Below are 13,424 nucleotides of genomic sequence, written 5' to 3'. Positions count from 1 at the left end.
AGAACAGAAGACCACAGTTCACCAAAGACCTTTCAGATTCACCAGGAAACTACTGGGTGAAGCAAAATCTGGAATGCTGACCAGCTCTAAGGAAGATGTGGAGGCGTTCTTAAGGGAAACCCACAATGACACCTACAAAAACTAGGCCCTGGGTGCCAACCATAACATGGACAGCTTGGAAAAACCAAGAAAGGAGCTCAACATCAGTGAAGCCTCCTGGAAGGAAATCGAAGAGGTGGTGAAAAAGGCCAGGGCAGGATCTGCCCCCGGCCCCAGTGGTATACCCTGTAAGGTGTATAAGAAATGCCCGATGCTCCTTCGGAGGCTGTGGATGCTGTTACTGAGGATCTGGAAAAAGGGCACCATTCCATCATGCTGGAAGAAGGCAGAAGGCTGTTTTGTGCCGAAGGAAGAGAACTCCTCAACCATAAACCAATTCCGTGCAATATCACTTCTAAACGTAGAAGGCAAAATATTATTTTCTGTACTGGCAAAAAGGATGACCTTATACATGACGGACAATGGATAAGTTCCAGGCTTCTCTGGATGCCTGGAACACACCGGAGTTCTCAGTCAGATGATCCGGGAGGCCAAAGCAAGCAAAGGCAACCTGACTGTTGTCTGGCTCGATCTGGCTAACGCCTACGGAGCAATCCCTCATGCCCTCATTCACACTGCACTAGACCATTACCACATCCTTCTGCACATCAAGGGAATGATAACCAGCTACTTTGGAGGCATCCAGATACGGTTCAAAACAGCCAATTTCACAACTCAGTGGCAAAACCTGGAAAAGGGAATCGTAACTGGATGCACAATCTTCCCCATCCTCTTCATCATGGATATGAACCTCCTCATAACAGCTGCTGGGAAAGAAGCCAGAGGACCAGCAATGGAATCAGGCATTCGACAACCCCCAATAAGAGGTTACATGGACGATCTCACTGTGACGACCACAACCCATGTGGAGGCGAGATGGGTGCTAACAGTTCTGGACCAGATCGCAACATGGTCCAGAATGAAGTTTAAGCCCAACAAATCAAGGAGCATGGTGATTCGGAAAGGTAAACTGACAAACAGGTTCAAGCTGCAAGTGCAAGGAGAAGTGATTCCATCTATTGGGGAGAACCCTATAAAGTACCTTGGAAAGTGGTTTGACAGCTCACTTACTGACAGGAACAACATCACCAGTACAGAGAAGCAGACAGAGGAGTGGCTGAGGAGGATTGAAAAATCAGGACTCCTTGGTAAATTTAAAATATGGCTCTACCAACATGGACTGCTACCAAGACTCATGTGGCTGTTAACAGTGTATGACAACCCTATGACATGCGTAGAAGGAGTGGAGAGAAAGATCAATACGTACCTCAGAAAATGGCTGGGAATCCCTCCAAGCGTCACATCAGTAGGGCCTCTACATAAGATCAGGACAGCTTCAGCTTCCCTTGTCATCCGTGGTGGAGGAATTCAAGGTAGCAAAGTGCAGAGTCTTAATGACATACAGAGACTCCCAGGACGAACAAGTCAGACACGCAGCCGTCACTACTAGATCAGGATGCAAGTGGGCAGCTGACACATCTGTTGCACAAGATGAGAGCATGTTGAAGCTACGTGACATCATAGGAACGCCATGCACAGGAAGACAAGGTCTTGGCACTTCCCATGTCCAACAGTGGAGTAAGGCAGAACCCAGGGAAAGAAGAGTTATGATCCAGGAGGAAGTACGAAACCTGGAAGAGGAAGGGCGGGAATCAAGAGCAGTGGAATTAGCGTCCCAGGAAGCCTGGACCAAATGGGACCTCCCTAAGAGAAAGATCACGTGGGCAGATCTATGGAAGCTGGAACCATTCCGCATCTTTTTCTTGCTGAGATCAGTGTATGACACACTCCCGACTCCCAACAAACTTGCACAGATGGGGCATGAGAGAGGATCCACTATGCAAACTTTGCGGGCAGAAGGGTACTGTGGCGCACATCCTGTCAGGGTGTAAAACAGCACTCTCCCAAGGGAGATACAGATGGTGTCATGACAAGGTGCTCATGACATCGGCTAACCCCCTGGAGCAGCAGAGATGCAAGAAACGGCAACCACAAGGGAGAACAAGATCAATCCAGTTTGTGAGAGAGGGAGAAAAGCCACCAACCACAGCAACATCAAGGAAGAACCTATTGCAAATGGCCCGTTCTTGGGACATGAAGGTAGACCTGGGAGGCAGGCTGCAGTTCCCCCAGGTTGTCCAGACAACCCTGAGACCGGATGTTGTGCTGTGGTCTAAAGAGGCAAAGAAGATCATTCTCATAGAACTCACAGTCCCATGGGAAGAAGGGTGCGACCAAGCTTTCGAAAGGAAAAGTGCCAAATACCAGGACCTTTTGAATGACTGCAGGGGAAAAAGGATGGCAGGCATGGCTGTTCCCGGTCGAGGTCGGCTGCAGAGGATTCCCTGCCCAGTCGGTATGGAAAATGCTCACAGCCTTGGAAATAACAGGGAAGGAGAGAAAGACAGCAGCTCGCAGGATGGGGGAGGCAGCAGAGAGAGCCTCTTGCTGGTTATGGAGCAGGAGAGACGAGATGAGCTGGAAGCCAGGAGGAGGAGATAGGCAGTGACTTGGCCACCACTGCCGGCCCACCAGCGGTAGGGTGTTATGGTTCAGGGTCGAAACACCCAATGACCGCTGGATACCATCTGATGAGATCAAGTCCTCCTGGCCAAGGCTCCATTCACCTAAGGTAAATGGAGAGGAAAGCATCTCCGGATGTAATATAATCATAATGGGATGTTCACTCGTTCTTTATTTAACTGCAAACTGTATCAGTGTTCAAATAACATCAATACTGGCTAAAATGTTTTGTCTGCTCATCGAACTGAACGAAGGTTGTGAAGATTGTGTATTCTAAGTGTGTATCAAAGCTTGTTTATTAGATTTCCTCTTCATTAACCAAACTGCTTTTGTTTTATTCTGATATTAAAAAGTAAACACCATGTTATTTTTCATGTCACAAAGTTATTACTTCAAAAACCATTCATGTGACACAGCATTTTGTTAAGGTTTTATTGTGTATAGTTAATTACTATAAGACATATTTCTGCTCAAGCTCTTAATGGATCTGCCCCAATACAACATCTACATGTATATAACTTTAAAAAGAAAAAAAAAAAAAAACTCCCTCTTTCAAAATGTAAAAATAGAGATAAAGGCATCATGTAATGTCAAAAAGCTGACAAATTAATATTATTAAATAATACAAAAACCTAATATTTGTCTTTAGATATATGGATAACATTTATGTATAGCCTTTTTTTTAGACATTACAAATGACATGGTGGTATTACGTTCACATCCAAACACTATATATACATACATTCCATTGACTGTCACACACACACTAGGTGTGGCGAAATTATTCTCTGCATTTGACCAATCACCCTTGATCACCCCCTGGGAGGTGAGGGGAGCAGTGAGCAGCAGCAGTTCTGTTGTGTTCATGTTGTGTTACGGTGCGGATGTTCTCCCTAAATGTGTTTGTCATTCTTGTTTGGTGTGGGTTCACAGTGTGGCGCATATTTGTAACAGTGTTAAAGTTGTTTATACGACCACCCTCAGTGTAACCTGTACGGCTGTTGATCAAGTAAGCCTTGCATTCGCTTGTGCGTGTGTGTAAAAACCGCATATATTATGTGTCAGGGCCGGCACGCTGTTTGTATGGAGAAAAAGCGGGCGTGACGACTTGTGACGGTTGTAGAGGACGCTAAAGGCAGTGCCTTTAAGGCACGCCCCCAATATTGTTGTCCGGGTGGAAATCGGGAGAAATTCGGGAGAATGGTTGCCCCGGAAGATTTTCGGGAGGGGCACTGAAATTCGGTAGTCTCCCGGGAAAATCGTGAGGGTTGGCAAGTATGCTCGGCCGGGGTTTGAACTCACAACCTACAGATTTCAGGGTGGACACTCTAACCACTAGGCCACTGAGTAGGTTAGATAAATACACATACATACATACATACATACATACATACATACATACATACATACATACATACATACATACATACATACATACATACATACATACATACATATATATATATATATATATATATATATATATATATATATATATATATATATATATATATATAATACCGTTCAAAAGTTTGGGGTCACCCGAACAATTTTGTGGAATAGCCTTCATTTCTAAGAACAAGAATAGACTGTCGAGTTTCAGATGAAAGTTCTCTTTTTCTGGCCATTTTGAGCGTTTAATTGACCCCACAGCCCTGCGATGAGGTGGCGACTTGTCCAGGGCTGTACCCTGCCTCCCGCCCGATTGTAGCTGAGATAGGCTCCAGCGCCCCCTGCAACCCCAAAGGGAATAAGCGGTAAGGAAATGGATGGATGGAATTGACCCCACAAATGTGATGCTCAGAAACTCAATCTGCTCAAAGGAAGGTCAGTTTTGTAGCGTCTGTAACAAGCTAAACTGTTTTCAGATGTGTGAACATGATTGCACAAGGGTTTTCTAATCATCAATTAGCCTTCTGAGCCAATGAGCAAACACATTGTACCATTAGAACACTGGAGTGATAGTTGCTGGAAATGGGCCTCTATACACCTTTGTAGATTGATTGATTGATTGATTGAGACTTTTATTAGTAGGTTGCACAGTGAAGTACATATTCCGTACAATTGACCACTAAATGGTAACACCCGAATAAGTTTTTCAACTTGTTTAAGTCGGGGTCCACTTAAATTGATTCATGATACAGATATATACTATCATATATACTATCATCATAATACAGTCATCACACAAGATAATCACATTGAATTATTTACATTATTTACAATCAGGGGTGTGGAGGGGGGGGGAGGATATGGACATCAAGTAGTGGACAGAGAGAGAGAGAGAGAGAGAGAGATCAGAAGGCATAAGAAAAAGAAAAAGTATCTGCATTTGATTGTTTACATTTGATTATTAGCAATCCGGGGAGGGTGTTATATGATATTGCACCAAGAACCAGACATTTGCAGCTAGAATAGTCATTTACCACATTAGCAATGTATAGAGTGTATTTCTTTAAAGTTAAGACTAGTTTAAAGTTATCTTCATTGAAAAGTACAGTGCTTTTCCTTCAAAAATAAGGACATTTCAATGTGACCCCAAACTTTTGAACGGTAGTGTATATATATATCAGTGGCGTGCGGTGAGGTTAATGTCTGGTGAGGCACGACTGCATCATCACAGTCAGATTTACAAACATATGAACCTGCAGTGCAGGTGTACCTAATGTTGTGTCCCTGCGGTCGTTCGCGGCTCCTGCAGCGCGAGCATTGTTGTTTTTGCACTTTTTGGCTTCATGTTAAAGGCCTACTGAAATGAATTTTTTTTATTTAAACGGGGATAGCAGATCTATTCTATGTGTCATACTTGATCATTTCGCGATATTGCCATATTTTTGCTGAAAGGATTTAGTATAGAACAACGACGATAAAGATTGCAACTTTTGGTATCTGATAAAAAAAAGGCTTGCACCTACCGGAAGTAGCGTGACGTAGTCAGTTGAACATATACGCAAAGTTCCCTATTGTTTACAATGATGGCCGCATGAAGTGAGAGATTCGGACCGAGAAAGCGACAATTTCCCCATTAATTTGAGCGAGGATGAAAGATTTGTGGATGAGTAAAGTGCAAGTGAAGGACTAGTGGGGAGTTGAAGCTATTCAGATAGGGAAGATGCTGTGAGAGCCGGGGGTGACCTGATATTCAGCTGGGAATGACTACAACAGTAAATAAACACAAGACATATATATACTCTATTAGCCACAACACAACCAGGCTTATATTTAATATGCCACAAATTAATCCTGCATAAAAACACCTGCGTGTTTGTTATGCTAGCTCCTAGCTCCTCTGCTAGCTCCTAGCTCCATAGAACACGCCAATACAATTCAAACACCTGATCAACACACACAATCACTCAGCCCAAAAGACAGTTTACCTAACCCAAGGTTCATAAAGCTTATATATTTTTAAAAAGTTACGTACGTGACGCGCACATACGGTCAAGTTATCGAATGTTTAGCAGCCAAGGCTGCATACTCACGGTACCTGATATTCAGCTGGGAATGACTACAACAGTAAATAAACACAAGACATATATATACTCTATTAGCCACAACACAACCAGGCTTATATTTAATATGCCACAAATTAATCCTGCATAATAACACCTGCGTGTTTGTTATGCTAGCTCCTAGCTCCTCTGCTAGCTCCTAGCTCCATAGAACACGCCAATACAATTCAAACACATGATCAACACACACAATCACTCAGCCCAAAAGACCGTTCACCTAACCCAAGGTTCATAAAGCTTATATATTTTAAAAAAGTTACGTACATACGCAAAAAAAAGCCAAAGCTGCATACTCACAGTAGCACGTCTGCGTCTTTGTCATCCAAATCAAAGTAATCCTGGTAAGAGTCTGTGTTGTCCCAGTTCTCTACAGGCGTCTGTGTATCCAAATCAAAAGTCCTCCTGGTTAGAGTCTCTGTTATCCGAGTTCTTCCATCTTGACTGCATCTTTCGGGAATGTAAACAAAGAAGCGCCGGCTGTGTACTGTTGTGGCTGACTACGTTCGAAAAATACGTCCATTTCGCACCGACAACTTTCTTCTTTGCTTGCTTGGCTTCCTTCTCCATAATGCAATGAACATGATTGAAACAGATTCACGAACACAGATGTCCAGAATACTGTGGAATTATGAAATGAAAACAGAGCTTTTTCGTATCGGCTTCAATGTGGAAGGCATACCCGTGTTCGCCGGGCTACGTCACGCGCATACGTCATCCGCAGAGGCGTTTCGAACCGGAAGTTTAGCGGCAAATTTAAAATGTCACTTTATAAGTTAACCCGGCCGTATTGGCATGTGTTATAATGTTAAGATTTCATCATTGATATATAAACTATCAGACTGCGTGGTCGGTAGTAGTGGGTTTCAGTAGGCCTTTAAGTGACTTTTTTTGGGTGGATTCGGTCTTGCACGTGGAGGGTTTGGGTGTGGGCTTTGGTTGGTGTGGTTGCGGCGCTCCCGTCGGGCGGTGCATTCTGCGGCGGAGGTGCTTGGCACCAGGAGGCGGGGTTATGAGACGAGCCTCACACAGTGCGTCTTCGCAGCAGAGTTTTATAAATGCTCAGCACTAAAAATACGTTACACACATACAGTTGTTGACAAAATACACTGTACATTATATACCTCAGCTAACTAAACTATGAAAATGTATAATATAATTCATATAGCAATACGGTCTCACTGCACAGCAGTCCAGCAGTTAGCCGAGTCATTGTGCACAATCCATGTTGAGGCACAAATCAGTGACGTGCCTCAATTGGCTGCTGATCACCGCACCTCTCTTCTCAGTATTTGAACGGCAAATGTGAAAATAAAAATAAAAATAATCTAAAACTGGTGAAGATAAATGGAAAATAACTTTAGTATAATCACTGGATACACATAACAATTTAATAAAAAAAATTTTCTTTTTACTTTTTTTTTTCTATCCATGATGGCAGGTGAGGCCGTGCCTCCCCTGCCTCTAGTGACGGCACGCCACTGATATATATATATATATATGCATGCATTGGAGACCCTGCCTCTAAAGAAAATAATGTTTGCCTTGGTTCCCTGCTAACTTGCCTTGGTGCCCTAAAATATGAGCCCTCCTTTAAGGCAACACTTGCCTTGACCTTAAAAAGTTAAAATGGCCTCCAAATGTATTAAACATAAGGATTATTATTTTCAAAACATCTGAAAAATTAAAAATGAAGGGACGGGACTGTCGGTTACCACATTATCATACTCACCGGATGTCAGAAGGCAGGACATACAGCGAAAGTCGGGGGCGGGAATTTAGTTTTTTTGTTTGTTTTTTTTATATTGAATTTATATGACATCATCACTTTTTGACAGAAACTCCTGTTATCTCTCTCGTGGACACAACAATTCATTGAGTTGGGCTCATGACAGTTGATTGATGCGGACACATTTGTTACCGGATACTTTCTACTACGCTTCTACTTTGGAGACGTTGTACCTGTAAGTATTTTTCAGCTATAATTACTTGATACTTGTTTATATTGACAACATTTTGTTTAAGACTGAAATATACTTCATTTAAGGACACTAATTACACACATGTTTAGCGTGTGCAGTATTGTGTGCTTAGCTGTTGTGTAGCTGATAGCCTATAGCCTAGCATGTTTACCTTTTGTAAATAACTTGACTAAAATACAAGAAAGGCCAAGCTTGTGTGCTCATTGGAGGACATTTAGACGTTATCTGGCTGTCTAGCTTTGCACACGTAAATACACTGCCAGATTGCTTGTATTGGAGCACTTATATTTGAGATTTTACATGCAAGCCGATGTAATCTGTTTTTTTATGATATTGGATCAATAGCGGATCGGGGCACCCCTAATAAAAGACAAACATTGATTGATTGATTGATTGATATGAACATAGCATATCATGACTTTGTTTATGGGATACGCTATTCTTACAATCAAAGAAGGAGTTATTAAAAATATAAGTGATCATTAAACTGCATTGTTCCTTTGTTAAGAAGATGCTATAACTGATAACTTGGAGCGTGATTGACCTTGGTACAGTGTGACATGATGTTATCCTCATCCCCGAAGAAGAAAAGCGTTTTGCTCCACAGGTGAACATGGTATCCCAGCTCTGCATTTATGTGGAAGGACAAAACATGGCGTCTGGGAAAAGAAATAAAAGCTCAACATTCTTATTTGAAGTATGTTTTTGGTGGCAGTGATTGTGGCCCATTCAAAGAAGCAGCAGCCTGACGTCCTCAAAGCCAAAGCACCAAGTTGAGTACATAGTCTGGTTAGACTTGTGAAAAAAGCAACTCCATTAGCTTTACATAATTCAGCTGTGGCATACCAACTAGATGGATGAACAATGAGGCAGAGTGCAGGCGAGCGCTATAGAATACAGAGAGGGCATCTGAAATTAAGATGAAGGGAAATATGTTTGGGTGAGAAGAAGTGAAGTGGACAAAATGAAAGAAACATAGAGGTGTGGTTACAAAACAGAGAGAGAGAAGGCAGAAAGATGAAGGCAGGACAGCACGTCTGAATGATGAGAAACAAGAAAAAAGGCATTGAAGCTTATTGTGCGATAGTGAAACACATACAGATAAGCTGCCATCAATACTGAGAAATAAGAAGAGAACAGCGTGTGCAATGGGCAGATGGCCATTATAATAATAGAGATGTATCTTTATGTGTGATGGTGGACTGGCAGTACTTGCACTGCTGCACACACTATCTGCACCTGGCTCAATAAACTAGCTACCATTAATAAAGATGAGGACAAGAGCCTTTTGCAACCACTCACTGCCTCTAAAGAGTGCAGATACAAACTGAGTCTCCATCTTCCTCATCAACGTGAGAAGTGTGTGTAATTGAAGAAAAAACATGTAAAACATTATGATGTTCCTACCCCATGGGTAAGCGAAGCAGAGTGGCTTTGGAGGAGTTGGTTTCGATGGTAACTATAGGCGGCTGACACTGACGGCTCTTCCAGTGGTACGGGGCGGCTTGCATGACTCCCGGGCTTTGAGCTGGTGGGACGTCACTGCCTGAGACGTCTTGTAGGGGTCGAGAGAAAACGGTGTGATGGACATATATAAGAGCCAGTCAACATCAACAAAAAAAACACCTGTCTTTGCTTTTACAGACGTGCTGTGAATAATCTTAACTAATGCTTATAATGAACAGTTGTTGAATGCATGGACTACAAAAGCAAAAAACCCCTCAAGTAAAAAAAAACAAAAAAAAAAACATTGGCATTAATAGCTGTGGCTGCATAGGTAAGCTGTAGTTTTTAAATTAACTCTACAAAATGTCAGTAGCTGCATTTGAAGTACTAGTGGTCAAAATCCAGCAGCTTTATCTAACTTTGCATCTGCTTTAACCCTGTAAGACCGCTTGTTGTAAAAGTACAACGTTACCTTTAACCATCCTAAAAAAACAATCTGTTATAAATATATATATTTTTTTTACTACATTTACATAGTCATTGGGTCCTATTGTTCAGTCTCACAAGGCTATTGGATTTGTTTATAAGTCACACCTTCTGGCCATGAACTCACACAACCTCTCAAGGTTTCCTTCGAACAACATCTATTAGTTTCATTGGACTGGATTCATCAGATTCAAGTAAGTAAAATGTCTTATATTTTTTTTGGTTGTTATTACAATGTCTAAAGCATGTACATATGTAGTTATTGTGGAACAGATGCATTAAATTTCATTTAGAGCTTGTTATATAATTGTTGCAATTATACAAACCCTGTTTCCATATGAGTTGGGAAATTGTGTTAGATGTAAATATAAACGGAATACAATGATTTGAAAATTCTTTTACACACATATTCAATTGAATGCACTACAAAGACAAGATATTTGATGTTCAAACTCAAACATTTTTTTTTTTTTGCAAATAATAATTAACTTATAATTTCATGGCTGCAACACGTGCCAAAGTAGTTGGGAAAGGGCATGTTCACCACTGTGTTACATGGCCTTTCCTTTTAACAACACTCAGTAAATGTTTGGGAACTGAGGAGACACATTTTTTAAGCTTCTCAGGTGGAATTCTTTCCCATTCTTGCTTGATGTACAGCTTAAGTTGTTCAACAGTCCGGGGGTCTCCGTTGTGGTATTTTAGGCTTCATAATGCGCCACACATTTTCAATGGGAGACAGGTCTGGACTACAGGCAGGCCAGTCTAGTACTACCCGCACTCTTTTACTATGAAGCCACGTTGATGTAACACGTGGCTTGGCATTGTCTTGCTGAAATAAGCAGGGGTGTCCATGGTAACGTTGCTTGGATGGCAACATATGTTGCTCCAAAACCTGTATGTACTGTACCTTTCAGCATTAATGGCGCCTTCACAGATGTGGAAGTTACCCATGTCTTGGGCACTAATACACCCCCATACCATCACAGATGCTGGCTTTTCAACTTTGTGCCTATAATAATCCGGATGGTTCTTTTCCTCTTTGGTCCGGAGGACACAACGTCCACAGTTTCCAAAAACAATTTGAAATGTGGACTCGTCAGACCACAGAACACTTTTCACTTTGTATCAGTCCATCTTAGATGAGCTCAGGCCCAGCAAAGCCGACGGCGTTTCTGGGTGTTGTTGATCAACGGTTTTCGCCATGCATAGGAGAGTTTTAACTTGCACTTACAGATGTAGCGACCAACTGTAGTTACTGACAGTGGGTTTCTGAAGTGTTCCTGAGCCCATGTGGTGATATCCTTTACACACTGATGTCGCTTGTTGATGCCGTACAGCCTGAGGGATCGAAGGTCACGGGCTTAGCTGCTTATGTGCAGTGATTTCTCCAGATTCTTTGAACCCTTTGATGATATTACGGACCATAGATGTGAAATCCCTAAATTCCTTGCAATAGCTGGTTGAAAAAGATTTTTCTTAAACTGTTCAACAATTTGCTCACGCATTTGTTGACAAAATGGTGACCCTCGCCCCATCCTTGTTTGTGAATGACTAAGCATTTCATGGGATCTACTTTTATACCCAATCATGGCACCTACCTGTTCCCAATTTGCCTGTTCACCTGTGGGGTGTTCCAAGTAAGTGTTTGATGAGCATTCCTCAACTTTATCAGTATTTATTGCCACCTTTCCCAACTTCTTTGTTATGTGTTGCTGGCATCAAATTCTAAAGTTAATGATTATTTGCAACAAAAAAAAAAGTTTATCAGTTTGAACATCAAATATGTTGTCTTTGTAGCATATTCAACTGAGTATGGGTTGAAAATGATTTGCAAATCATTGTATTCCGTTTATATTTACATCTAACACAATTTCCCAACTCATATGGAAAAGGGGTTTGTACAACACTGGGTGAATGTGGTAGTCATACTTGCCAACCCTCCCGGATTTTCCGGGAGACTCCCGAAATTCAGCGCCTCCCCCGAAAACCTCCCGGGATAAATTTTCTCCCGAAATCTCCCGAAATTCAGGCGGAGCTGGAGGCCACGCCATCTCCAGCTCCATGTGGACCTGAGTGAGGACAGCCTGTTTTCACGTCCGCTTCCCACAATATAAACAGCATGCCTGCCCAATGACGCTATAACTGTAGAATGATCGAGGGCGAGTTCTTGGTTTCTTATGTGGGTTTATTGTTAGGCAGTTTCATTAACGTCCTCCCAGCGCGGTAACAACACACAACAACAGCAGTCACGTTTTCGTCTACCGTAAAGCAGTTCGTCTGCCGTAAACAGCAATGTTGTGACACTCTTAAACAGGACAATACTGCCATCTACTGTTCATGCATATGTGACAATAACATCTACGGCTTTTAGAGAGTGCAGTGCACAACTGCGCACACAACAAGGAGACGAAGCAGAAGAACGAGGAAGATACAGCCGTGGCGATGCCAACGACGAGTAAGATGAAGAAATACGCTTGTAAGTTCCAAGCCGCAGCTGCGATGGGACCTGGATAGCCTCCGGGAAGAAGTAGTGGACTACCAAGTGCTTGGCAGTGAAGATCTTCCTCAGGAAGCAAAGATTGACCGGTTTTGAGCCATGCTAGGGAGAGATGGAAGATTCCAGACTCTAGTGCATTTGATGAAAGCACTTTTGTGCGTGCCACACAGCAATGCATCATCAGAGAGGGTGTTCAGCATGGTTAGAAAAATAGTGACAGAGAATTGAACAAGGATGGACAATTCAACCCTTAACTCAACAATGAGTTGATCAGTGTTATGTGTGTGTATATGTGTAAATAAAGAAACACTGAAATTCAAGTATTTCTTTTATTTATACATATATAATAAAATAAATATATATATATATATATATATACAGCTAGAGTTCACTGAAAGTCAAGTATTTCTTATATATATATATCTAGCTGTAAATATACTCCCCCTCTTAACCACGCCCCCTCCCCCCACCCCCTACCTCCCGAAATCGGAGGTCTCAAGGTTGGCAAGTATGGTGGTAGTCAAAATAGCTGTCTTGTTACAGTGGGCTCAAACAGGTTGTATTCCCTCCACTACATCACTGCCTGAAGTATTTTCTCTATACATGGATAGTATACATTCTACCCTTGTGTTGTGTTCTGGTGACTGATTTAAAAGTTTTATCTCTAAAAAATGTACTTAATTGATCAGCCTGACCTAAAATTCCATGACTTTGTCCACAAAGAAGCTATCAACAGACAATTCAGTTCTGGGGAAAGGAATGTTCCTGAATGTGTGGATGTAATGGGGGTTTGCATGTTTTCATTTTAGTATGATAATTAGATCCATTAACCCATTTACATTTACATTGATGGAATTTGGACACTTTTGTCCAAAGCGA

General features: G+C 41.9%; 1 protein-coding gene across 5 annotated transcripts in view; it reads right to left on the bottom strand.

Moving 5' to 3' along the window:
- Positions 1–13,424, bottom strand: part of adgb (androglobin) — a 148,064-nt gene that overhangs the window by 88,799 nt on the left and 45,841 nt on the right. For all 5 annotated transcript variants that reach the window (XM_062044596.1, XM_062044595.1, XM_062044594.1 and 2 more), the window contains 2 exons: positions 9,521–9,668; positions 8,658–8,772 (listed from right to left, as the gene is read on the bottom strand). In XM_062044596.1, the coding sequence (XP_061900580.1) occupies positions 8,658–8,772; positions 9,521–9,668 (263 nt within the window). The remainder of the gene's footprint in view (positions 1–8,657; positions 8,773–9,520; positions 9,669–13,424) is intronic.

The sequence above is a fragment of the Entelurus aequoreus genome, linkage group LG04 (genome assembly GCF_033978785.1).
Source record: "Entelurus aequoreus isolate RoL-2023_Sb linkage group LG04, RoL_Eaeq_v1.1, whole genome shotgun sequence".
In the NCBI taxonomy this organism is placed as follows: Eukaryota; Metazoa; Chordata; class Actinopteri; order Syngnathiformes; family Syngnathidae; genus Entelurus; species Entelurus aequoreus.
The sequence above is the reverse complement of the archived record's forward strand: the minus strand, read 5'-3'. Positions and strand labels throughout refer to the sequence as shown.